The 26,086-nt window shown below is 45.6% G+C and overlaps 1 protein-coding gene across 2 annotated transcripts in view; it reads right to left on the bottom strand.

Moving 5' to 3' along the window:
* Positions 1-782: 782 nt before the first annotated feature.
* The window catches only part of Cers4 (ceramide synthase 4), a 41,032-nt gene continuing 15,728 nt past the window's right edge, over positions 783-26,086 (bottom strand). Inside the window, exons 2-11 of one of the 2 annotated variants that reach the window (XM_052754709.1) lie at positions 19,293-19,466; positions 16,718-16,835; positions 15,147-15,265; positions 14,849-14,906; positions 13,903-13,953; positions 13,013-13,105; positions 12,659-12,787; positions 12,109-12,215; positions 9,862-10,018; positions 783-9,768 (exon numbers count right to left, since the gene is read on the bottom strand). In XM_052754709.1, coding sequence (XP_052610669.1) covers positions 9,592-9,768; positions 9,862-10,018; positions 12,109-12,215; positions 12,659-12,787; positions 13,013-13,105; positions 13,903-13,953; positions 14,849-14,906; positions 15,147-15,265; positions 16,718-16,835; positions 19,293-19,465 — 1,182 coding nt within the window. In that variant the 5' untranslated portion in view covers position 19,466 and the 3' untranslated portion in view covers positions 783-9,591. The remainder of the gene's footprint in view (positions 9,769-9,861; positions 10,019-12,108; positions 12,216-12,658; positions 12,788-13,012; positions 13,106-13,902; positions 13,954-14,848; positions 14,907-15,146; positions 15,266-16,717; positions 16,836-19,292; positions 19,467-26,086) is intronic. The other variant, XM_052754710.1, reaches the window with a different exon arrangement.

Raw genomic sequence — 26,086 nt, 5'->3', positions numbered from 1 at the left:
CATGGCCTTGTACTTCTCTGCACTGTCAGCACTAGTTCTTGGGATCTTTCTAAAGCAGCAGGACACTCCCATTGTGAAGGCAAATAATCGCACTCTCGGGTACATCCTGCTCATCACCCTTAACTTGTTTTCTCTGCTCTTTTCTCTTCATTGGCCACCCCAACACAGCTACTTGCACCCTATAGCAGACCACATTTGGAGTGTTGTTCACTGTGGCTGTTTCCACTGTCTTGGCCAAAACTATTACTGTGGTTCTGGCCTGCAAGGTCACTGCTCCAGGAAGAAGAATCAGGTGAATGTTGGTAACACGAGCACCTAACTTCATTGTTCCCATCTGCACCTTGATCCAAATTACCTTGTGTGGGATCTGGCTGGGGAAATCTCCCCCTTTCATTGACACAGATGCATACTCTGAACATGAACACATTATCATCATGTGCAACAAGGGCTCAGTCACTGCTTTCTACTGTGTGCTGGGATATCTGGGGGCTCTGGCCTTAGGAAGCTTCACTGTGGCTTTCCTGACCAGGAACTTGCCTGACATATTCAATGAAGCCAAGTTCCTGACATTCAGCATGCTGGTGTTCTGCAGTGTCTGGATCACCTTCCTCCCTGTCTACCACAGCACCAAGGGGAAGGTCATGGTGGCTGTGGAGGTCTTCTCCATCTTGGCATCCAGTGCAGGGCTTCTAGGCTGTATCTTTGCCCCCAAGTGCTATATCATTTTGTGAAGACCAGAAAGGAACTCTATTCAGGGTCTCAGGGACAAAATACATTACAGGTACAAGGCTTAGTAATTTTTTTTATTAATTTTCAAGTAAGCACATGAAGTAGATTTCATTAGTACATTTTCATACATACATTTTGTTTCTATTCATCCCCCTTACAAACTGATACCCCATCCCTTCTATCTACCTCCTCCTGCTTCTTCTTTATCTCGAAACAATTCTCATTTCTATATTCATCTATGTGTTTCTTTACCCCCAGCCCTTTTCCACCTCCCTCACTTCCCCCTCTTGGCTACTTTCTACTTTTGGGTTGAGGAGAGAGAGAGAAAGAATGCCAGCCCCCTGTAGTAGTTATACTTATGACTGTGTCTTAAGCCACTCAATTTAACTATTTCTATTTCCAAAATTTTCCTTTTAAATGTCATGACTTTATTTTTTAAAGCTGAACAAATGCCACTGTGAATATGCTCCACATTTCCTTTATCTATTCCTGTTGATGGGTATTGGCATGCTTTCTTTTCTTAGCCACCATGTAAGTACAGCAATAATCATGGATGTGCAAATGTTTCTGTAGATGTCTTCTGTGTCTATATACCCAAGAGTGATATGGTTGGATTGAATGGTAGTTCTACTTTCAATTTCCTTAGTAACGTCTACACTGTTTTCTACCATGGTATAAATCCCACTAAACATGTAACAAAAATCACAAAGGAAAAAAGATGGAGTGTAGCATCAGATTTCTGAGGTTTTAGAGACTGGCAAAGAGATCAGTAAACTCATGGCACTTACTTTCCCTATGGTCTAAGCTGCTGCTGAAATTCACCACCATCACCACCTCTCCAAAATCCAGGACAGACATACAAAGTAGCAGATGTGAAGACTACAATACAAAATACTAGAAAGATAAAAAAGGAAGTCAGCATAATTTCCCTGAAAGAGCATAACTCAACTGATGAACTCAACATTCTGAAACTATCAAATAAACACTTTAGAAGTTTTCTTGCAAAAAAATTATCAGTGACCTGAGAGAGGATACTCACAGGCAGGTTAATTCAATACATATCATCAATACAAAACATTATCAATGGCCTGAAAGAGGATACTCAAAGGCAGATTAATTCAATACATATCATCAATACCTATAGATAAAGTCATTAATAAGACAGATGAAAAAATCAGCAACATGAGAGAAAACCTAAGCAATGAGACTGTGATGAGGAGGGACAAAAGTGTTGAAACTGAAAAAAATAAATCAAATAAAAAGCACAGTGGGAAGCATGAAGAATGGACTAAGGAAGTAGAAGAAGACTACCAGATGGAGAAGGGTGGATAAATACTACATGCAGACACCAATAAGCTAAAGATAAATGAGCATGACCACAATGTCTGTGAAAGACCAAAGACAAGAACCCACAGGCCTAGAAAGAGTGAAGTAAACATCAGAGGTGCAGCACATCCATTCAAAAACATTACAACCTAGAAGACATTCAGACATTCAAACACAAAGACATTCAGAACCCCCAAATAAACATGACCAGAGAAGATCCTCTCCATTGCATATTATAGTCAAGATGTCAAAAACACAAAGCAAAAAAACAATATTAAATGCTGTAATGGAAAAACATAAACTCACCTACAAAAACAAACCATCAGAGTAACATCAGCAACCCTCAAAGCCAGGAAGTCAGGAAATGATATATTGCAAGTCTCAAAAGCAGATAATTTCCAGTCTAGACTACTATGCCATCGAAGTGATCTTCTAAATTTGAAAAGAAATAAGGACATTTCAAGATAAACACAACTGAGGGAGTTCCTGACCACCAAGCCAGCACTGAAGAGGACACTAAAGGAATACTATGAGCAACAGAAGAAATTTCAATCACTAAAGCAGAAGAAAGAAGATTTCATGGGCAGACTAGCTGAACAAAGGAAATCTGGAAAGAGTCCATTATATCCAACAAAATAGACCAGATACTAACATGGGACAGCATAAAGAACAAACAATAATCCAACTGACAAAAATAACAGAAATTAATAGATATTTCTCAATAAAAATCTACATGTAATTGACTCAACTCACTAACAAAGAGATGCAGACTGGTTAACTGGATTAAAAACTGAAAAGGAACACCATGGAGATTGGAGGAAGGTCATTGCTTGACAGGGGTTGGAAAGGAGGAAGAGATAACTCAGAAGAGCAAGGAGGACTGGGTGCTGTGAAATGACTCTCTATGGTATTTCAGTGGTGAACACAAGTCATTACACATTCATCAAAATCCACCAAATGTAAATACAAAATATGAACCCTAGTTTGGTGTGATGGCACACACATGTAATTACAGCACTTGGGAGGCTGTTGGGAGGGCAAGTTTAAGTGTAGCCTGGGCTACAGATAAAATCCTGTATTAAATAAAAAAAAAAAAAACAAGAAGGAGGAAGGAAAAAAAGGAGGTTTCATTGACAGTATTGACTGTCTTCTTGGGAGATGTGAAAGGAGTCTCCAAGAACCAGTCAGTGGAGGGGCCAGGTTTTGGTGGCCACCTAGGTGATTTGATCAGATCTGCATTACAAAAAACAACCTGATGAGACTGATTTCTACTGGCAACCAGGTGTTTTATGAACACTAATGTGCAATGTGGACTTTGGATGAGGATGTGTCAGTGTGGACTGTAACAAATACACCACTGTGATGGAGGATGTTGACAGTGGGAGAAGCCTACACATGATAGGGAAAGGGAACAATGAAACCTCTGTACCTGCCTCTCAATGTTCTAGGAAACTTCAACCTCTAAATAATTCTTATAAAATGAAAATAAAATCTATTCATATATTTAAGAAAAAACTAGATCCAACTCTATACTGTCTCTGAGAAATACACCTCGCTAATAAAATCAAAAGATGGAAAACATTCTATCAAGAGCTTTAAAACCAAACACACCAAATGTTGGGGCTCCAGCTTCATAAAATAAACATTAAATGGGAAAATAGGTCCTCATATGATATTAGTACGTGAATTCAATACCAAACTCTCATATAGATAGGTCATCCAAAATAAAAGTCAACCAAGATGCACCAGAGTTAAACTATACAATAGATCAGATGGAGTTAGCATATACCTACAGAATATTCCATCCAATCAATATTAACCTTCATATTTGGCTATACACATTCTTCTCAGCACAGAATGATGCCACCCATAGTGGAAAGGTCTTCTCACTTCAATTAATCTAATCAAATTACTCCCTTACAGGTATGCCTAGAGGCCCATCTCCAAGTTGACTCCATATCTCATCATGCTGACAATGGAGATTAACCATCACAACTACTAATCCCATTTTAAGAATCCATTTAAGAATTACGGCCTGGCAGTGGTGGTGCACGCCTTTAATCCCAGCACTCGGGGGTCAGAGGCAGGTGGATCTCTGTGAGTTTGAGGCCAGCCTGAGCTACATCATGAGTTCCAGGAAAGAGCAAAGCTACACAAAGAAACCCTGTCTTGAAAATCCAAAAAAAAATAAAGAAAGCAAGAATCCAGTATTACTCTGTACTAAGGTCATTAGTAAATCAGTGTGTACTTTAAGTTTATTGGTCCTATTTTTTTGCTTTTTTACATTTACATAAAAAGCAATGGGTTTTATTGTGGCATCTTCATACACATGAGTAATTAAACTTTGTTCTCATTCACTCACTCGTTACTTTTCCTGTGCCCCTCCCCCTTGTTGTCCCCTTCTGATTGGTTCTCTTTCCCCTTCTGTTTCCATGTCACATGTATTACATTCTTGATCTCTCTTAAGATTGCTTCCTCCTCTCTTATGGTCCCTTATATTTTATGACCTCTAAACATATAAATTAAAACACACACATGTACACAAATATTTATCATTTAAAATCTAAGTTTTGCACAAAAGAAAACATTCAGTATTTGTCTTTCTGATTATGGCTCATTTCATCAAACATGATTTCCAGTTGCATCCATTTTCCTATAACTATAATGATTTGTTATTTACAGAGACATGAAATTCCATTGTGTCCATGCACCTCTATGCATGTCCACTCTGTGCTTTTGTTATTGTTGTTTTTCTAGGTTGGTCCTCCTTCTAGGCTGGCCTCAAACTGTTGTGGAATAATCTTTTTGTACACTGTGAATATGTGTCACTCTGATTAGTTTAATAAAAAGCTAAATGGCCAATAGCTAGGCAAGATTTTCAGGGCAAAGAGAATGCTGGGAAGAGGAAAGGAGGAGTTGCAAGGAGATGCCAGGGATGCAGAGCTAGCAGCATGGGCTTCACAAAGTAAAGAGCCACATAGAAGAATGTGGATTAAAAGATATTGGTTAATTTAAGTTATAAGAACTAGTTAGAAACAAGTCTAAGCTATTAGCTTTCATAGTTAATAAGAAATCTCTGTATCATAATTTGGGAGCTGACTGGTGGGACAGAGAAAGACTTGCAACATACAGCACCCAGTGTGGGACCATCTATATCCACATAAGGCCCGAAAAAGCTTAAAAAAAAAAGAGTTTGGAACAGAGTCAAACATGCCTTCCTGGTGGCCACAGTCTTTCAGATAGGATCAGTGCTAGTGGTATACAGAGGCATGGCTCCTTTAAGAAGCCCTGCTACTTAAGCACTTGAATGGGGTGTATGAGCAATTGGCAGCATGCTACTTGGTGGCATGAGACTAGGTAGCTGCCTACAGCAGCATGGACCCAGAAACGTCCCAGAGCTGGGCAGTAACCCTGGCTCCAACTGTTACCTCCACTATGAGGTTAAGCTCTCAGGAAACTGAGGGGAGTGGAGCTAGCTACAATGAGCTAAGTTGCATTTAAGATTTTGCTCATGCAGACAGAAAAGGTTACAGATACACAGTAAAACAGTTTCAGGTGGGATAACTTCTAAACAGGATACAGTGTGTTTAACAATGAGTATAGGTGCAAGAAAAAAAAAGAAAGAGGGTATAGACAGTCATAAAAATAGTTTAAAAATAATAAAGTCTTTAAAGAAAGAGTAAAATAATAAAAAAAGAATAAGCCATGTAAAGACAGGAAATACACAGGGAGTCGGGATCCTTTATGTTATTGTGTTGTCTTTGTTTTTTTTTTTTTAATTGCTGATAAGCAACTGACAGCTGCTGGGAGACATGGGATTGTGAAAGGGACTGCTGACAAAAACCAGCATAGATACTTTAAGAATGCCTTAACTTTATTTAAAATGGAACTCAAAAAATGTATTGCTTTGAGGAAGAAGTTATGCTTTTGTTTCCACAGGAAACAAAAGGCTGTGGATTTGTTCAAGTTTGTTAGAGATTAGATTTGATTGGGGAAGACCCCCTGAAAACTCTGGTTACAGACATAAAGAAATAAACCTCAAATAACTACAATACAGGTGCCATATATTTTACCTGCTCAAACAAACAAACAAAATCTTTGGCTGGCTTGTGTAAAATGCACAGACCATACTTGCATTAATATGTATGTTACCTTTGAAAGTGGATGTGTTTTCAGAGCATGGTGACCAGACACTGATGAAAACTGGTGGCCCAGGTGATCCAGGCTCTCAGAGTGCCTCTGTTGTAGTTTCCTCAGAGTTCTGTATCCAGAACAGTTTCAAGTCTGCTGGCTGAGATGGTCCAGCCTTACAGACTATTCTAGCCAGGACTTGACCATTATCCTAACTTTTCAAGGTCCTGAAGATTCCAGCACCCCCAGGCAACAGGAAGCAGTCTGGAGAAGACAATGCCCACATTCCCAAGAGGTGAGGTGGATGGTTTCTGGTCATTTGTTGAGTTATGAATGTTTGTCATCATTTAGGGGGATTGGTTACAAATTGTTACTGGTCATGGTCAGGGGAAAGCTAAATAAAGGAGATTAGATTTGGGGATCTTTTTCTGAAGGAAAAAAGGGAGATATAGTATAGAAATGATAGGATAAAAGGGTGGATTGTTGAGTCTACTTTTGAACAACCACTGTCTCAAATACTTTATATTAGTATGGATTTTTATATATTGATACAAATTTAAGGTTATTTTTGTTATACTGAATTATGTTTCTACTCTTGTTTGAGGTATTGTGTTTATGCAGCTCATTTACAAATGTAATGTATAATTAAGGAATGCAGGTTATTAGTTAGTCTTCTATGATAATCAAACTTTTAGTCATATTAGGTATGTTTACAAGATTAAACTGATACATTTAGCTAGATGGTCTTCAAACACTCCAAAGACCTACAGAATATGGCATTTAAGATGTTTAATAACCTGAGGCTTTTTATGACAATGAGACATGTCTGCTCCTGGCAGCACCGATTTACTTCAGAAAAGATAATGGGTATCGAAGAAACTCCTTATACAGTTTGCTTTCATTGTGGCAAGGTTAGCCACTGGGCAAAGAAACTGTTTTTGCCTTGACTGCTGACAGTATGTTGTACAAACTGGACAAGCAGGACATAAAGGAAAAGGACTGTTGAACTTTGCCAAGATAAGGCAGGACAGCCCTTCAAAATTCATGCTTCATAAAAAAGTCTGCCAGATAGTCTAGGTCTGTAGGGCAAAGACAGATACCCCAGTATTACAGAGGAAACTTGTGTGACAGATGCCTGTCATTTCTATAGGTGTGGAAGCATCTTGCACTACACTTCCTGTTTACTTGGTAATATTATATCCTTCCGGGGTCTTTGATGGAATTGAAGACTAGATAATTATAGTTTTTCTTAGTTATGATAGAAGATAAATTAGTACTAAACTTTGGACTCATCAAGAGAGGATAGATAATGAAATGTTTTCTCTAAATTTGCCAAATACAAATGGACTGGACATTGTGGATGTAATTCTTACTTGATAACTGTTCTTATTGCATCTAGTTTCATTTGTCAAAGTTAATACCTTTCCTTTCTATTTAAACAATACCTGATAATTGTTCTTACTGTATATAGTTTTACTATGTTAGAGTTAAAATCTTTCCTTTTTATTTAGACAAAAAGGGGGAAATGTTGTGGGAAAATGTTTTTGTACACTGTGAATATGTGTTACTCTGATTGGTTTAATAAAAAGCTGAATGGCCAATAGGTAGGCAGGATTTTCAGGGCAGAGAGAATGCTGGGAAGAGGAAGAGTGGAGTCGTGAGGAGATGCCAGGGACACAGAGCAAGCAGCATGGGCTTTACAAAGTAAAGGTAACCAAGCCATGTAAAAGAATGTAGATTAAAGATATGGTTAACTTAAGTTATAAGAACTAGTTAGAAACAAGCCTAAACTACCAGCTGAACTTTCATAATTAATTAGAAGTCTCTGTGTCATAATTTGGGACTGGCTGGCAGGACAGAAGGACTCATAACATCAAACCTATTTCAGGCTAGTGGCCATACCCGTTTCCATCCCTCATGTTCTCTCATCAATATCCCTCTTCCTTCCTTCTCAAATGCCCCTTCCTATTCTTTTCCAGGTTACTCATCCATGCACTATCTACAACAGTTTTCTCTTTCTCCTTTTTTCCTTATTCTTCTTTTTATCTCCCCCACCCCACTTCCTTTTTCTTTCCTTTCCTTCTGTTGCCTTGTCTTCCTGGCTCTTTCACAAGTCTTTGCAGTCTCTGCCTGTGTTACTTAACTTTTGTTCCCCTTGAATTGTTATTCTCTCAACAGAAGCCATATTTCTCTTCATTTCTCCCATATATCCCAAGAAGTTAAAATCCACATCTCATCTCACCATCCCATTCTGCACCTATAAATGGCCCTCATTCTTCCCCCATTTTTCCATCTTTTTCTTAGCTGTTTCTATCTCAGATTTTTGTCCTGTTTTCTATTCTAGGTACCTGTTCCTTGACACCCCCTCCCATTGCTTGTTTTGAGACTGGGTCCTGCTTTGTATCCCAGGCTTGTGTGTTTTTCCAGCCTACTGGCTTCTTCCTCTCTGGTGTTAGATGTCAGTCATGAACTGCCATGCCAGGCTCTGCTCTTTGTCCCCAGAGCATTTATTTTTGGATGTCCCCCAAGGTGGCCTGCTTCTCCCCACTGTCTCTGCTTCTCTCTCTTCCATGACATTCAGTCCCTCTTGCATCCTCCCACAAATGGCATGGTCTAACCATACATGGATCCTGTGGCTTTGATTGATAAGTTAAATGACACTGGTCACCCAGCCTCCATCTTGGAGGAGAATGTTCTCCTATAGCACTTCTGAAGACAGTGACCTCACATCAACCCTTGGGTCTCCACTGTCCCAAGAGTATAAAGACCCCAGGGTGGGACTGCAGGTTACTTTAAGCAAGGGACTACAAGGACATGCTTAGGTCTCTGCTACTACCTTCTGACTTGGACCAAGAATGCTGTGTAACCTCAGATAGAGGAGCAGCAGCTAAGCTTAATACCTTCTTTCCTGTAAGCCAGAGCCTATCAGCTAATACTGTCCTGGAGGCTACTGTGGAGAACATGGTGAAGGTGTAGACTGAGGGGCAGGGAGTATCTTCATGCCATGATGCTATGTGGGTGGGAATGGACATAAAGCTTGATGTGGCAGTGAGGAATCTTGTCAACAGAGTAATGGAGAGGAGAAGCTGTGAAGGGAACCAAAGCTCTCAGGCAGAGAATTCATCTCTGTTGAAATTTTATTGGTCCTTGAAGCCAAGGTTCTCCACAGCCCTCAGGCTACAGCCTGAAGGTGGCTCTGGCCAGATGCAGAGTCCACTGCTCCCCCAGGCTCTGTCCAGTTGCTCAAAGGGATAAAGGGAGAAGGGACAGGAGGGAAGTGCTGGAAACAGATCATCAGTCCTCTTCCTACCTCGGGGAGGGCCTCCCTGTCTCCCAGGGTCACCAGCCCAGCATCCAGATATCCACAATGCTGGAGAAAACCCCACAATGTCATTCCTAGGTTGTCTATGTGGCTTGGGTATGCCCATTGGCCAGGCGCCCAGCTGCCCGGCTCCGAGGGCCATTGGCGATGGCTGGTCCCGACCCTCGAGCCTTCCCATTCTTCAGCTGGGGACCTTCAGGAACTGCCTCGTCATCACTGGAGTCTGATTCTTCCACATCACTACGGATGTCCTTTCCCATCTGTAAAAAGAGATGATGCCAGAGCTCAGAACAGAGCGAGGATCACTGGGCCAAGGAGGGGCAATGGGAGCTGACCCTGTCAGGCCTCCGTACCTGACCCTTCATCAGGAAACTGCAGATCATTCGCAGGATAAGGCAGAACCAGTATACATGAAGAATCTGCAGCATCACCAGGAGCACATTAAAGTAGTAGTACCCAAAGAAGGGGCCCGAGCTCTTGATGGAGTCAAACAGAGTGGAGTAGATGACCCTAAAGCAGGAAGCAGGAAGGAGTTTCACCAATCAGTACAGGTCCCCATTCTAGGAACTTGCATGGACTGTCTGTGCTCCCGAACCTCACTAGTACCCACTCCTGAGACGGTATCTCTCTTCACCTGCTTATACTGTCAGTGGAACATACAAGTTTGCCTACTGGCCTTTCTGCGCCACAAACTCCAAGGAAGTATCAAGTGTCCTACTGGCCCTCCTAGGTGAAACTTTATGATTACTCATCTCTCCTTAGATACACAGTAACTCTTTACATCAACCTGAGACCTACCTACTCATCTAACAGAGCCACTGGCTGCCAAAGACAATGTTCCTGAACCCACTGTTCCTGCATCTCTACCCTCTTGCCAACTGACCCAGCTCTGGCCATACCACCTCTTTGCAAGGCCACAGCTCTAATTTCCTACACACATCCGTTACCATCAAAACCAACCCTGTCATTTCATTGTCAAGAAAGAAAAATCCAACACACTTTATCAATCTTTGCCCCTGGCTACTTCGTTTCTTTTCCCCTTGAGGCTCTTGTGCCTTCTAGTAGCCCAAATGCCTATCCCTCCTCCCTCCTACTGCCTCTTCTGCCTCCTCTTCCTCCGCACTCATCTCCCTTCCTCCTCCTCCTCCTCCTCACCTTCCTCATTCCTCCACACTTATCATCTTCTTCCCTCTTCTCCCTAATCCACACTCACCTCCCTCCTTCCTCTTCCTCCTCCATACTCCTCCTCCTACTCCATCTTCTTCACCAACTTCCACTTCCTTCTTTAATCTTTCCTTCCATCTTTTCTTTTTTCTTCTTCCTTTCCTCCTTTCATTTTCACCTTTTATTCTATCTTTTCCTCCATCTTCTCCCTTTATTTTCTTTCTTTTCCCCCTCCTTCTCTCTCTTCCCTCCGATTCCCTCTCCTCTTCCTTCACTCTCCCTCTCCTCCCCAACCCTGCACCTCACAGGCACCAGCAAGCTCTTTACCACTGAACTTGGCTACAACTCCAGTCTTCACCTCTTGTAACTTCTCTGTCAGTCTCCAACAAACATCGGAGAGCTCTGGGAACTGGCTTGTATCCACACCCAGATGGCACTCAGCCTCCTGCTGCAAATGCCTAACACAAGCTGGCAACTCCTGCATTTATACTGCCACCCTTCCAGAAAGTACAGCCTGACATGCTATCTGCCTCCCCTATGTCTACAAAGGAGAATAGGCCCCTCAAAACCAGCATGGAGCAGCTGAGCCAGTGGTGTCTCCTGTAGTTTTTCCTAGCCCTGATGGTATCTCCTTCTTGTCTTCTTCTCTCACCTGCTCTGGTTCATCTGCCCCAGCCCTCCTTGGCTCCCACCTCCCTTCAGATAACATCCCATAGGGTCCTTCATTACTTGCCCTGGTCACCTACCTGCATTCACCTTATCCTCTCTGTTCCAACCACATGAGCTCATTTCTGTTCTTCCAACACTGGAACACAGTCTAGCCTCGGAGCCTTTGCATGTGCTGTTCCTGTCACCTGGACCATCTTCCTCTATGGTCACTATGGTTCTTGAGCCCCATTCACTCTCTATATACAACAGCTATCAGTGAAATATCCCTGAAGAAGGCTCAGCCATGGCCAACTACCTACAAACCTGCTTCCGGCAGACTCCTTAGCTTTATTTTCTCTTCAGTGCTGTCATCCCTTGTGCCTTGTGGTCTGTTGGTTTGCCTGTCTATCCTTTTTCTCACCCACATCACTTAGCTCCAGGAGGGCAGGCATCTGCATTGCTCTCTGGTATTTCTTCATCCCAACACATTCCAGAGGCTTAACAAATATCAAAGAATATTTACTAGACTGTTTTAGTGACCAGGCACTCAGACAGCCTCCTCCTCTCTCTTCCTGTTCTGGGAGTGCATTGCATTAGTGCTGTACTCAGTTTCTGTTTCTCTTATCTCTGGGCCTTTGCATATGCTGTGCTCTGGGCCAGGCACACCATTTCCTGCCTCTTGGAACAATTTCAGCCAACACCTCCAGTTCCCTGAGGTAGGGCACCAGGGGTGAGGCCTGCCTGGACCCTGGACACACCCTCCCATCTCCCTAGCCCTCAGGACTCACTGAGTGGGGAAGAACACGAGGCGAGTGTAGAAGAAGACTAAGGAGAAGATGATGAAGAGAGCGTTGCACACTCGCCGAGAGTGGGTGTAGTTGAACATCTTACAAGCCTGCGGAGAGCAGCAAAGAGAAACAGGCTTAGGACCAAGACCCATGGGAAGTGGAGAGCCTCAACTTGGGGACAAGAAGCTATAAGGTAAGGTCAGGTAAACTGAGGTAAGGCCGTATCTCCAGAACTACCTAGGAAGGGCAAAGAATATGAGAATGGCAGAGACAAGACAGAGACAGAATATTTCATCTCCAGGAAAACTGGGGCATGGTGCCTCTAGTCCCTGAAAGGCTAGGAGGGGCGGGGCCTCATATCCAAATGAGTCAGACAGGAATGGGGATTTCCTGTCCCAGAGAGACCAAGAGGGAATGGGCCTTATTTTGCTGGGAAACTAAAGAGGGAGGGGCGAGTTTTCACCTCCCAGAGAGGTTGAGGGGGCAGGGCCTCCTCTCCATGGCCAGGAGAATAGCAGGGCTGGCAGGACAAGTGTGGAGGTGAACCCACCTCCAGCAGGTAGTCGCAGCAATCATGCAGCAGCAGTACCACAGAGCCAATGCGCAACAAGTTGGAGCTGTAGGAGAAGGCGATCAGCCCCACGGTCACAAAGTGGTGCACCACCTGCTCCTTGAAGTCCTGCCGAAGACAGTGGGTCACCACTGGGACAAGCCTCTGTGGCTGGAGGGCCACATGCCTGAAAGCAAGCCTTTTCAGGATATCCGTAAGGCCTCTGGACCCCATACTTTCTGCCAGGAATCAAGGGCACCTCAAGGTGCAATGTTGAGGCCAATTCATCCCACTTCAGCCCCTTCCCCAGAGATTAGGAGGCATCTCCACACACCCAGCTCATATATAACTCACCTTGCGTTTGATGTCAAAGGGCAAAGTGATTAGCAGTGAAATGTAGAAGCCCAGTTCCAAGAGGTACCACCAGTACAGGGCCACATTCAGGGTCTACAGCAAGGTAAGGAGAGATTAGCTGTGAGGTGTGGAGGCTCCTGCCTAGAAGGGACTTGGATGGAGCATCTCCCAGGTTACCCAAAACCTGGACACTTGAATACCAGTAAGTGAGCAAAGCATGCACTCCCCATCCCTGGAGGTCATCCAGAATAGTGGTCTGGAGCAGCTCCTGGTCTTATTTTCCTCCCTCTACAGAAGAATCAAAAACAGAGTTGGGAGTGGAGTGTCCTCACATCCAAAGTGCAGAGAAGAATGGAATCTCATAGCCCAGAGAGGCCCCAAGAGGTGGGCCTTTATGGTCCAGAAAGTTGTGGCAAAGCTTCAAGTCCCAGAAGACCAGAAGAGACTAGGCATCATAGCCAAAGGAGTTGGGTGGGGAGGGGGTCATGTCCCTGGAAAGTTAAAAAGGACTCATCTTATCTGCCTGGGACACTGAAGAAGAGTAATAAGGCCTCACATCCCAGGGAGGTTGTGAGAGTTGGGTCTTGCTGTGGATGACTGATTGATAATTAAAGTGCTGATTGGCCAGTAGCCAAGCAGGAAGTATAGGTGGGACAAGTATCAAAAATACTAGAAAGAATGGGCCCTCAGTACCCAGGCAGGCTGTGAAAGGCCAGACATTACCACTCAGACAGGAAGGAGAGGGGAGCCTTATCATTCACGCAGCAAGAAGGGCAAGGCCTCATATACAGGCAGGTAATGGGGCAGGCTTCATCAAACAGGCAGACAGTGGGCCTCTTTTGCCTGTGACCACAAGGACTGAGTTTCTCCACAGTCCACTTGCCACTCACCTGGTATGGATAATTTTCCCAGCACAATGCCACTGTCCACAACCATGGCTCCTATGAAGGAACAAAGGATCTGAAGCTCTCCAAAGGCAAAAACCAGCTTCCTACCCTGGATCTGAACCCCCCCACACTACCAGGACTTCCACAGTCATCTACATACCAATTCCACTCTGCCTTGCTTTTATAGTTTTCAAGCAAGGGTCTCACTATGTAGCTCACATTGCCCTCGAATTCTCCATCCTTCTGCCCACAACTCCCGAGTGTTAAGTCTGATGGTTGGTTTTAACTTTCAACTTGACACAATTGAGAATCACCTGAGAAGGTGGTCTCAATGAGGGATTGTCTAGACTAGGTTGGTCTGTGCACATACCTACATGAGAGATTATTCTAATTTGGGTTAACTGTGGGTAGCACTATTTCATGAAGTGGGCCTTGGACTGGATGAAAAAGAGAGTGAGCTGAACACTAACATGCACGCATTCCTTGCTATCTGTTTCTGATTATGGAAACAGTAACCCACTCCCTCAAGCTACTTCCCTGCTATGACGGACTGTAACCTGGAACCATGGGCTAAAATAAATCCTTTCCCTGCTATGACGGACTGTAACCCGGAACCATGGGCTAAAATAAATTCTTTCCCTGCTATGACGGACTGTAACCCGGAACCATGGGCTAAAATAAATTCTTTCCCTGCTATGACGGACTGTAACCCGGAACCATGGGCTAAAATAAATTCTTTCTCCCTCGAGCTACTTTTGTCAGGATATTCATCACAGCAACAGAACAAAGTGGGACAGCATGCTCTCTCCACCACAGCTCATTCCTGCTCTCTCCTCCCATGTTTCAGCTCTGCCTCCCACTCCTCCCTAGCAGATTCATTCACTACAGGTGGCCAGCTCCTGGTGCACAGTAGGTCTTTGTGGGACAGGTGACCCTCAGGTTTACTCACATGGTAGAGGATAGAGATGCCACCCACGAAGGAACACAGGTAGAAGACAAACCTCCAGCTGCAGAGAGGGAGGAAGCTAGTGAGGCCGCTGCCAAGGGCAGTGTGCAGGCCCCAGAGGTGGAGCTTCACCTGCCAGAGAGACTGAAAAAGGGTTAGGCCTCACATCCCAGGGAGCCTGGAAAGGAAAGGACCTCAAGTAACAAGGAGGCTACGAGGGTGAAGCCTCATCACCCAGGCAGGCTAGGAAGAGTGGGGCCTTATTGAACAGACTTTACCTCCCCTACACCCCCACAATTACCTGGCTTCACAGAATTTCTTGGACAAGTGAGGCCGATCCTGGTTCCGACGTCTCCTGAACCAGCGCTGAGTCTGTCGCAGTGTGAGACCGCACTGGGCAGCCAGGAGGACCATCTGGTTCTGAGGAGAGGGAATGAGGGAGAAGGGTTACACAGGCCTAGTGCTGGTCTCCTACCCTTGTCCCCAGATGCATGGCTCCCACTTAGATTCCCTCCTTGCCTGAAGCTCAAGATCTTTGCCACAGAGCCATATCCACTATACTGAGAGGAAAGAGAGGAGGGGAAGGTGGACTTCCAGAACACTGGCCCTGTTTGTAGAATACACAGGTCACTGGTGGAGCCTGGCATCAAGAATAAGGCTGGAGAATGGGGGATATAGCTCTATGGTGCTTGCCTAGTATTAACAAAGTCCTCAGTTCATCCCCAGCACAGAGGAAAAGCATTTATGCGTACGAGAGGCAGGCTTTCCTGCAGCCCCTTGAGGGGGTCGAGTCTCATATACCCCCTGGTTAATTTTTATTGTCAAATTGACACCACCACGAGTCAGCTGGGAAGAGGGCATCTCAACATTGTCCAGATCAGCTGGGCTTCTGGCCATGTCTTTGGGGAATTGTCTTGATTATTGACTGATGGGAGAGCTGTGTTAAGAAATCTGGCTGAGCCCAAGCCAGAGAGAGCAAACCAGTAAGCAGTGTTCCTCCATGGCCTCTGCTTCATGTCCTGCCTCAACTTCCTGTCCTCACCTCCCTCTGTGATGGCCTGTTACCTGAAAGTGTGAGCCGGAATGAACCCTTTCTTCTCCGACTTGCATTCGATGTTTAGCACAGCAACAGAAAGCAGACTAGTCCACCACCCCAGCTCTCTGCTCCATAGAAGCTACCCTGCCAGCTGGGCACTCAGGAGGCAGAGGCAGGCAGATCTCTGTGAGTTCGAGGCCAGCCTGGTCTATAGTGCAAGTTCAAGGACAGCCAGGGTTACACAGAGAAACCTCGTCTCACAAAATAAAAGAAAGAGCGACTCTTTACCCAGCCAGGATGAGGCCTTTAGTCCTGGAAGACCAGGAGAAGCAGGGCCTCATGTCCCAGGAAGGCTAAGAGGGACAGGTTCAAGCCTTGAGACCTTTAAAGGAAGGCTTCCCCAGGTCCCAGGGAACCAGAAATTGTGGGGCTTCTTAACCCAGGAAGCCTGAAAGGGGCAGCCCCATCATGGCTGGGGATAAGGGGTGTCACCTCACACTGCAGAAAAGAGGGGTGGGGATTCAAGACCTAGAGAACTGGAGACTAGGAAGGGCACACTCATGCTGGGAGGAAGTGGTTTCAAACCCCAAGGAACCTGAGGATGGGACTGGTCCACTACTCTCAGCACAGCTGGGAGAGGTGCCGCCTTGAATTACCAGTAGACAGAAGGGTCACATGTACCAGGGAAACTATGGACCCAGGTTAAATGTAGGGTGGGGGTACTGATGGGTGAGTCAGAGGTCCCTGACCCACCTCCAATAAGGGCCACACACAGCTTTTATTCCCAGGTTCCAGGGACACCACCATGTGGATGTCAAAAGAATGTGGGGGCTCACCTCCACGGGTCTCTGCCCCATCCTGAGGAAGTATTTCTCCAGCACTGGGTTGGGCTTTATCTGCCTCCTGACTTGATCCCGTATACCCATCCACCGGCTCAGCGGCAAGGCCACAAATCTGAGTGCAATGGAGACAGAACCCAGTAGAACTCAAATGAAAGGAATGTTACTCCAGCAGGAGGAAAGAGAGGGATCCTGAGGCTTAGACAAGCCTCACCAGCAAGTATGGTTCAAATCTATCTGAACAGAGGGTTTGGAAACCCAGAGCCAAAATGTCCATGCAGGCATGAAATTTTCTACCACTACTCCCAGCCACAATTCCTGGACCAAACCTAGGAAAAGACGTTAGCGTCATCTTCTGGATAGGGATGTTCAGGCCATCTCACGGGGAACCCAGTTTCCTTTACCCATCCTCAACCAGAATGAAAGTCCTCTGTGTCTTAGTGATCTGAGTCTTAGTCTCCCTGCATGAGGTTCCTCAGGGGAGGGACATGGCCTGCTACCTTTGAAGTCTGATACCCTACAAACCCTACTCCAGCAAAGGTACCTGGTTAATCAATCCCCCATTGCCCACAAGAGGGTGCCCCAAGACCACAGATGGAGACTGAACCACATCTTCAGGGTTCTAGCACTTTAAGTTCTCTTAAGAAAACCTGAGGCCCTGATCAATCTAGTAAAGAACTCCTATTAGATTCCACTGTGATGGAGACCACTCTTTATTAATACTTACCCTCTGCCGAACATGGAGGAGTCCATGCTATGACCAGGCTCACTTTAGCACTGTTAGCATGTTTCCTTGCTTACTTGCTTGCTTGCTTGTTTGTTAGTCTCTCTATCCAGCCCAGGCTATCCACAAACTGGCAATCCTCCTGTCTCAGCCTTCCAAATGCTGGGATTACAAGCATATACCACCATGCCCAGCCTAAGATCACCACTTAAATGTGAAAATACACCCATGTGGGCTCCAGTGGTGAAGTTGGGAACAGTACCACCCTAGTCTCCTACGTTGGTTTGAAAGAAAATGGCCCCCAAAGGGAGTGGCACTATTAGGAAATGTGGCTTTGTTGGAGGAAGTGTCTTACAGTGGAGGTAGGCTTGGAGGTCTCATATATGCTCAAGCCACACCCAGTGTCTCAGTTCACTTCCTGTTGCCTGCAAGAGGTAGGATACTCAACTCCTCCAGCACCATTTCCGCCTGCAAGCCACTATGTTGCATGATGATAATGGACTAAACCTCTGAAAATGTGAGCCACCCCAATTCAATGTTTTCCTTTCTAAAAGTTGCCATGGTCATGGTGTTTCTCTACAGCAATAGAAACCCTAAGACATCTCCCATCCCTATTTTCATGTAGACATCTTAGAGCTGTATATGGCATAGAAGCTTTCAAAAGAAATATATAAGGGACCTGGGGAGAGAGTTCAGTAAGAATATTTACCACACAAGCATGGTCATGAGTTCAAATCCCCAGCATCCATGCAGAAACCTGGGTGTGGCCACACGCCTGCCTATAACCTCACCTCTCTGGGGGATAGGGGTGGAGGGGGAAAAAGGAGGATCGCTGGAGCTTGCTAGCCACGCTGTCAGAAGGTAGCATGACAGAGACTGATAGAGGCCAGCTAACGTCCTCCTCTGACTTCTGCACACACACAAGTTTTTTTTTTTTAAGTTTATGAGGTAAATATAAGTTCAGTGAATGTTCCTTGGGTCCCTCACATCCTGCCTGTGTTCAGTGGGCTGAGAGCTCAGAATCCCCTTGATGGTGGGAACCACAAACCAAGATGCACTTCTGGTCAGGGATAGGACCTAAAAAGGGATTCTCCTGAGATGGACCATGGGCTTGGCCTTGGAACACAGCCTTAAAAGAATTGCAGAGGTTTGGAGATGCAGCTCAGATGTCAGAATGCTTCCCTAGAATGTACAAAGCCCTGGGTTCCATCTCCTGCATAGCACAAATTGGGAGTGGTAGCGGAAGCCTGTAATCCAACACTTAAGAAGTGGCGGCAGGAAAACAAGATGTTCAGAGCTAGAGATATGGCTCAGGAGTTAAGAGCACTTGGTGTATTTCCAGGACTATATTTTGGATCCCAGTACCCAAGTTACAGCTTATAACCACCTGTAACTCCACCTCCAGGGGATCTGAAACCATTTTTTGGCCTGTGGGCACCTGCATGTACATGGTACACACACACACACACACACACACACTTAAATAAAAATAATTTTTTTTTAAAAGAAAGAAAGCCGGGCGGTGGTGGCGCACGCCTTAAATCCCAGCACTCGGGAGGCAGAGGCAGGAGGATCTCTGTGAGTTCGAGGCCAGCCTGGTCTACAAAGTGAGTTCCAGGAAAGGCGCAAAACTACAGAGAAACCCTGTCTTGAAAAACCAACAAAAAAAAAAAAAAAAAGAAAGAAAGAAAAGGTGTTTAGGTCTAAAACAAGGGGTCATTGGGCATGTGAAAATGGGAAACCCCTAGAGGGTAGACACACACACACACACACACACACACACACACACACACACACACACACAAACACACACACACAGGTCTACACCAGCCACAGTATGACACTCACCTCTCAAAGGTGATGCGCAGAGCCACCAGGACCAGAGCCATTGGCAAGGCAGCAAGCATGTGGTGAGGGTGGGCGAACACCAGGCCATCTCGGTCCTCCAGCTCTGCCCATGTGTTGTTGGGTGGTAACCAGAACCTCTCCTGCCACAGCCACTCATTCAAGCTCAACAACATGCTGTGGATACACAATCAGGTAAGTACAAATCAACTCAACTTGAAGAGTGTGTACAAATGGGAGAGGCTGAATACCCAGAGTCACAGAGCATTCTACTTAAAGAAATGTCAAAAGAGGGGGAATACTGGAGAGATGGTTCAGTGGTTTAGAGCACTGGCCACTCTTCCAGAGGACCCAGGTTCAATTCCCACCTCCCACACAGCAGCTCACAACCATCTGCTGCTCTAATTCCAAGGAACAAACGCCCTCTTCTGGCTCCCACAGGCACTGCACTCATGGGGTGCACAGACATACATGTAGGCAAAGACCCACACACATTGTGGTGGTTTGAATGAGAATGCCTCCACAGACTCACGTATTGAATGCTTGGTCCTTAATTGGTGGACTGTTTAAGAAGAATTAGGAGCTGTGGCCTTTGGGAGAAGGTGTGTCACTGAGGTCCCAACCAGACCCAGTGTCCCTCTGCCTACTGCCTGCAGGTCAGGATGTAAGCTCTCAGCACCATGCCTGCCACCACACTCCCTACCAAGCCCCAATTAAATACCTTCTTTTATAAGTTGCCTTGGTCACGGTGTTTCATCACAGCAAAGAAAAGTCACTAAGACACACATAAAACTAAATAATTCTTTTAAAAGTCAGTAAGCGGGCCGGGCGGTGGTGGCGCATGCCTTTAATCCCAGCACTCGGGAGGCAGAGCCAGGTGGATCTCTGTGAGTTCGAGGCCAGCCTGGACTACCAAGTGAGTTCCAGGAAAGGCGCAAAGCTACACAGAGAAACCCTGTCTCAAAAACCAAAAAAATAAAATAAAATAAAATAAAATAAAATAAAAGTCAGTAAGCAATACTTCTGGTTTGTCTAAGAAGGCATTTCCATAGTTAGATACTGGAAGTTCTGATCTATTCAATGGTTCATCTTTGATGAGTTCACAATATTAGAATACAGAAAAAAGTAGGAAGAGCCTTTGGAGGTGGCAGGGCATGTCCTCGGGCTGCATCTTGCCTGAGCCCTTCCTCTATTCCTTCTTTTCTACTTCCTGGTCACCATGTCTCAAATTGCTCTGCTCCACCACAGCCTCCCCACCATGATGTAATGACACTTCCCAAGCAGGAACTCAGAATAAATCTCTCTCCCATTCAGTTGTTTGATGCATGTTTGTCACAGTGACGAGACCACTTAACTGAAGTTTGACATCTGCTGGTGTGGTTTTGGTTTTTGTTGGGGGAGGGGGGTTGTTTTGTTTTTCTTTTCTTTCAAGATAAAATTTACTAGAATGAACCACATAAATGCCAGATGGACATGGCAGTTCATCTGTAACCCCTGCCCATGGGAGCTGAAGACAAGAGCTTCCCAGAGCATGCCTGACTAATCAGAAGGGCTGAAGTAGCAAGCCTGGGTCCAAAAAAGATAACTGAGGTAGAAAGGAATTGAGAAAGGCACATAAAATTAACCCAAAGTCCCCATATGCACATGCCCACATTTGTGTGTGTACTCTCACACACAAGTAAACATGCACACAAAGTTATGCCCACCAAACACACAAAGAAAAATAAATCACCTCACAAAAGTGGGCATGTGGCATGTTCCTGCAATCCCAGTACTCAAGATATGAGAGGCAGGAGACTCTTGGTTGCACAGTGAGTTTGAGGCCAGCATAGGCAATGAAAGACCCTAACTCAAAAGAAAAAATCAACTTCACAATGACAAACAAGAAAAGAATAACAAAATCAATACTGAGGGCAGGTGTGTCTACACAAAATACTATCAGCTCAAGTTTGATCCTCAGCACCCTCCTCCTCCCTCCTCAAAATGCAAAAGGACTTCACACACACACACACACACACACACACACACACACACACACACACATGCACACACACGTGCACACACACACATACTCACAAATAATATCTACACAAAATGCTATCAATATAAAATTCAAAATTAGGCCAAATAAACTTATGATGCTTAGATTGGCTTCCTATGGCTATTCTTGCAAACTGGTTTTCTGATAGTTCTGTAGGTTACAAGTTCCAAATGGGTCTCACTGGGCTCAAATCAAGGTGCCAGCTGGCCTGCCCTGGAGGCTCCTGGGAGAATCTGGGTATTGCCTTTTCCAGTATCGAAACTCTAAATTCCACAGCTAAGCCATGTCCCCAGCCCCTTGCTGGGGAATTCAAAGCAGTCAATCTTGAGGAAGTAAGACGAAGGGCTTTAGGGTTCCTCAGTTTTCACATTTTCTTTTGAAACTCAGCTCCATCTCCTCACATCTCATTTGTCCAATCTGAAAAGGGAATACAGCAAATCCCTACTTTACTGGGTTATGGTGAGGGTTAGAATGGAGGAGGTGGACATAGGAGGTGGTGACTCCTCACTTCATAAACACTCCATCTTGATTGATTTAATTCCTGGATCAGTCATTTACCAGTTATATAACCTTGGGAATAGATGACTTAATCTCTGTGTCTCAGTTTCGCCATCTGTAAATGGGATCTACAATAGTCCCTTCCAAGTAGGAGGTTGGGAATGATGCCTAGAGCAGTGTGAGCATGAGTGACAGTGTCAATAATGGTCACCAGAGAGAAGACTGGTAGTCTGAGAAAGGCTGAGGGGTCACTGGTATGTGGCGGCTTCTGGAGGATTCTTTGTGCTGTGGGTGGCATGTACATGCATGAGCCCATGCATGTACATGTGGAGCCTGGAGACAGTGGGTATCTTCCTAACTTGCTTTCCACCTTATTTTTTGAGACAGGGTCTCTCACTGAACCTACAGCTCGTCAGTTGACTAGACTGGCTAGCCAGTGAGCTCCCAGGATAATCCTGTCTCTGATCCCCAGCATTGCATTACAGGCATTTCCATGAGTGCTGGGGACTTGAACTCAAGCACCTTACCCACTGAGTCATCACCAAGGCCTTGGATGATTTTCTTCATATCCCCTCCCCACACCACCCCAGTTCTGAGAGTGCAACCCAGATCCTTAACCAGGCTAGGCAAATGTTCTCCAATAAGACACATCTCCAGCCCTAACCAGCACTCTACTACTAAGCCATGACCCTAGTCCCTCACTGAGAGATTTCTAGAAAGGTACTCTGATCCCAGATCCACAATGGTGGATTCTAAGTCTGTGCTCTACTGCCAAATCATGTCTCCACCCTCTTATTGGAAGATCCTAGGCAGGCCCAGCCCCCCTGGTAGATTCTAGGTAAGGACTCTCTTCAGCTGAGCTATACACTTCCAGCTCCTCACTAGAGGATGATATACTCTACTCCTCAGCCACATCCCCAACCCTTGGTTTTGAAAGACATAATCTTGCCCAGTCTGGCCTCCACCTCTCAAATGCTAATAGGCATATATCACCACACCTGGTATAAAAATATTACTAGTATTTTTGCAGCGCTGGGACAGAACCCATGGCCCCTCATTTACTGGGCAAGCACTCATAATTGAGCCAACCCCACCTCAGGCCTTGGTTTTTAAATTCAGGGTCTCCCTATGTAACCCAGGATGTCCTGGCATTCAAAATCCTCCTGTCTCGGCCTCCCCAGTGCTATGATGAAAGGTATACATCACCACAGGCTTTCTAGATGATTCCTAGGCAGGTCCCTGCTGTGGGATGGTCTGTATGTCAAATTGCTCTGATTGGTCAATAAATAAAACACTGATTGGCCAGTGGCCAGGCAGGAAGTATAGGCGGGACTAACAGAGAGGAGAACTGAGAGAACAGGAAGGCGGAGGGAGTCACTGCCACCTGCCACCATGACAAGCAGCATGTGAAGATGCCGGTAAGCCACGAGCCATGTGGCAAGGTATAGATTTATGAAAATGGATTAATTTAAGCTATAAGAACAGTTAGCAAGAAGCCTGCCACAGCCATACAGTTTGTAAACAATATAAGTCTCTGTGTTTACTTGGTTGGGTCTGAGCGGCTGTGGGGCTGGCGGGTGACAGAGATTTGTCCTGACTGTGGGCAAGGCAAGAAAATTCCAGCTACAGGTCCCAGCAAGCTCACTCTGCCTGGAAACCCTCCTGGCCTCCCTTGTCATTTCCTTAAAGTCTGGCTCCTGTGCTCAAGCTGGGTTGGGCCTGAGAAGCCCACAAGGCAAGTGAATGTGAGTGAGGTCAACCAGAGAGTCAGTGTAGGTGGCTGGGCCAGCATGTCCAGTCCAAGTCTGGACCTTTATTATCCTCAAGGCCCTCCTACCCATGAGTTCCACCCCCACCCCCACCCCACCCCCACCCTGCCTGCTCTTTGAAGCCTAGCTGGCCTTACTCCCAGCCAGGCCCCTGCCACCTGGGACTCAGCTGATAATCCCTCTTACTAACTAAAAATATCCCTGTATGCAAGGAGGGAGAGACCAGGGCTTTGTGTTGAGGGGCCCAAAGGAGGGGCCAGCTAAGCTGAGGAGAGAGGAGAGGAGGAGGGGAGAAAGGAGCTAAAATCCCTACTGTGCCACGCCTACCAGGGGCCTGTGTATTTAAGTCTGGTCCTTACTGTTCTGAGAGTCCCAGTGTGACCAGCCTAACAGAGATGAACACACTCTAAACAGACACTCGTGTCCCTCAGACTACTGAAACAATGGGCAAAAGAAACTGGAATTCCCCCAGGAGTCAATCTCTCGCTGGGAGAGAAGAACGCCTAAAGCCAAGACCAGCAGAGAGGAACTTCCTCCGGGAATGAGGTTTCACACAGTGCTGAAAACTTCTCAGACCACCTTGCTGGGAAGACTGGAGCCCTGACAACATTGGGTGGACCACACCTTGACGGGGGACTGCTTAGACATGCATAACTCTGGTCTCAACTTAATTCTTAACCTCCCTTTAGGACCCCAAACATAGATTTGGGAGAATCACTAAATCTCTTTGCCCCTCTTCTCAATGTGGCCACACTGAATAAATCTGCTTTTCATTTTCACTATTAATTTGACTGTTCTAATAGACATATGGCCAAACCTGGCTTACTGAGGCACAGAGTGTTGTCACCCCAAGTCCTTTTACAACAGTACCCCTCATCAAGCATCAAATGTGACGGGGGCAGGGACTGCTTTATTTTGTTTCTGTCTTCCTGAAAATCAGATTTTGGAAATCAATCCAGACCTCCCCAGCACATTTACTCACTGGATGCACCACTCCTGCCTGGGGTCACCAGATTCCTACAGCCTGAGGCCCAGACCTTAACACACCAGGGGCTCTAGCACGGTGAGGGGAATATCTGTAGATTGCTAAGGCCAGTGCTGTACTGGAGTCCTAGCAGTTCCTTCCAAATGGCCCTGGCTCTCCCAGGGTAATCAGGGAGTGCTAACAACCAGACATTCAGAAAGTCTAGGATCAGCATACTGTTACCACACAAAGATCCCAAGGAGGGCCTCAAGTCTAAGGCTCTGCCTTGTCTCAGCCCCTGTAAGTTACTATGTTCCTGCCCTCACCACTTGGACCCTATTCATCCCCCAGTTCAATTCCCAATAAGGCAGCTTGCTGAGCTTCCAGTTTACTGTACTTTGCTCATGGCCCAGGACATCAGTGGGTGGGGACATTTGTTGCCAACCCTGATGACCTCATCAAGGAGAAGAGAATGAACTGCTTACTGCAAGTTGTCATCTGAGTCACACACACACACACACACACACACACACACACACACACACACACACACACACATTTTCAAAAATTGTTTTAAAGGTTAATGCAAGGAGCTGGGTGTGGCACACATCTGTCATCACAGCCCTTAGAAAGCAGAGGCAGGAAGAATGCAAGTTCCAGGTCAGCAGCTTGGTCTATGTTTTGAAAAGAAAAGAAAGAAAAAGAGGACCAGGCTGTGGCTCAGTTGGTAGAGCAATTACCCAGAATGCATGAGGCCCTGGTTTCCATCCCCAGCACTTCATGAGAGTGGTGGTGTACAACTGCAATCCCTGCCCTTGAGAGGCAGAGGCAGAAGGATCAGAAGTTCAAGACCACCCTTGGCTAAACAGTTTGAGGACAGTCAATGCTACATCAGACTTTGCTTCAAAACAATAAAAATAAAACCAGGATGGCAAGATGGCTCAGCAAGCCCTCTGGCTTGCCACTAAGTCTGATGACCTGAGTTGAACTGCTGAGACCACATGGTGGAAAGAGAGCACTAACTCCCTCAATTGTCCTCTGACCTCCACATGGATGCTGTGGCACATGTTTGCCACACAGACACACATATTTAGCTTATAAATATTCTCCAGAAGTGTATATGTTGAGGGCTTGGTCCCTGGTGCATCAGTGTTCAGTGAGGAAGGGTGTTGTCTGTAACTGGATCATGAGTGCTCTGGACTCACAAGAAAACTGACTCGCTGATGGATTCACAGCTTAATGGGCTGCTGGGGGCAGTGGAAACTTAGATGTGGCAACAAAGAAGCAGGTCACTGGTGATGGGGCTATCTCTGTCTGTCTGTCTGTCTGTCTGCCTATCCATCTATCTATCATCTATCTATTATCCGTCCATCCATCCCTATCTCTATCTTTCTGTTTCTCTGTATCTTCCCCTTCCCTCCCTCCCTCCTCCTCTTTCTTCTCTATCTCTCCTCCCTGTTCATTCTCTTCCTCCTCCTTTCCTCTCACCCTCTCTCTCCTTCCTCCTCCCTCTCTCATCCTTCCT

The sequence above is a fragment of the Peromyscus californicus genome, unplaced genomic scaffold, assembly GCF_007827085.1.
Source record: "Peromyscus californicus insignis strain IS unplaced genomic scaffold, ASM782708v3 Scaffold_2__1_contigs__length_46816999, whole genome shotgun sequence".
Taxonomy (NCBI): domain Eukaryota; kingdom Metazoa; phylum Chordata; class Mammalia; order Rodentia; family Cricetidae; genus Peromyscus; species Peromyscus californicus.
The sequence above is the reverse complement of the archived record's forward strand: the minus strand, read 5'-3'. Positions and strand labels throughout refer to the sequence as shown.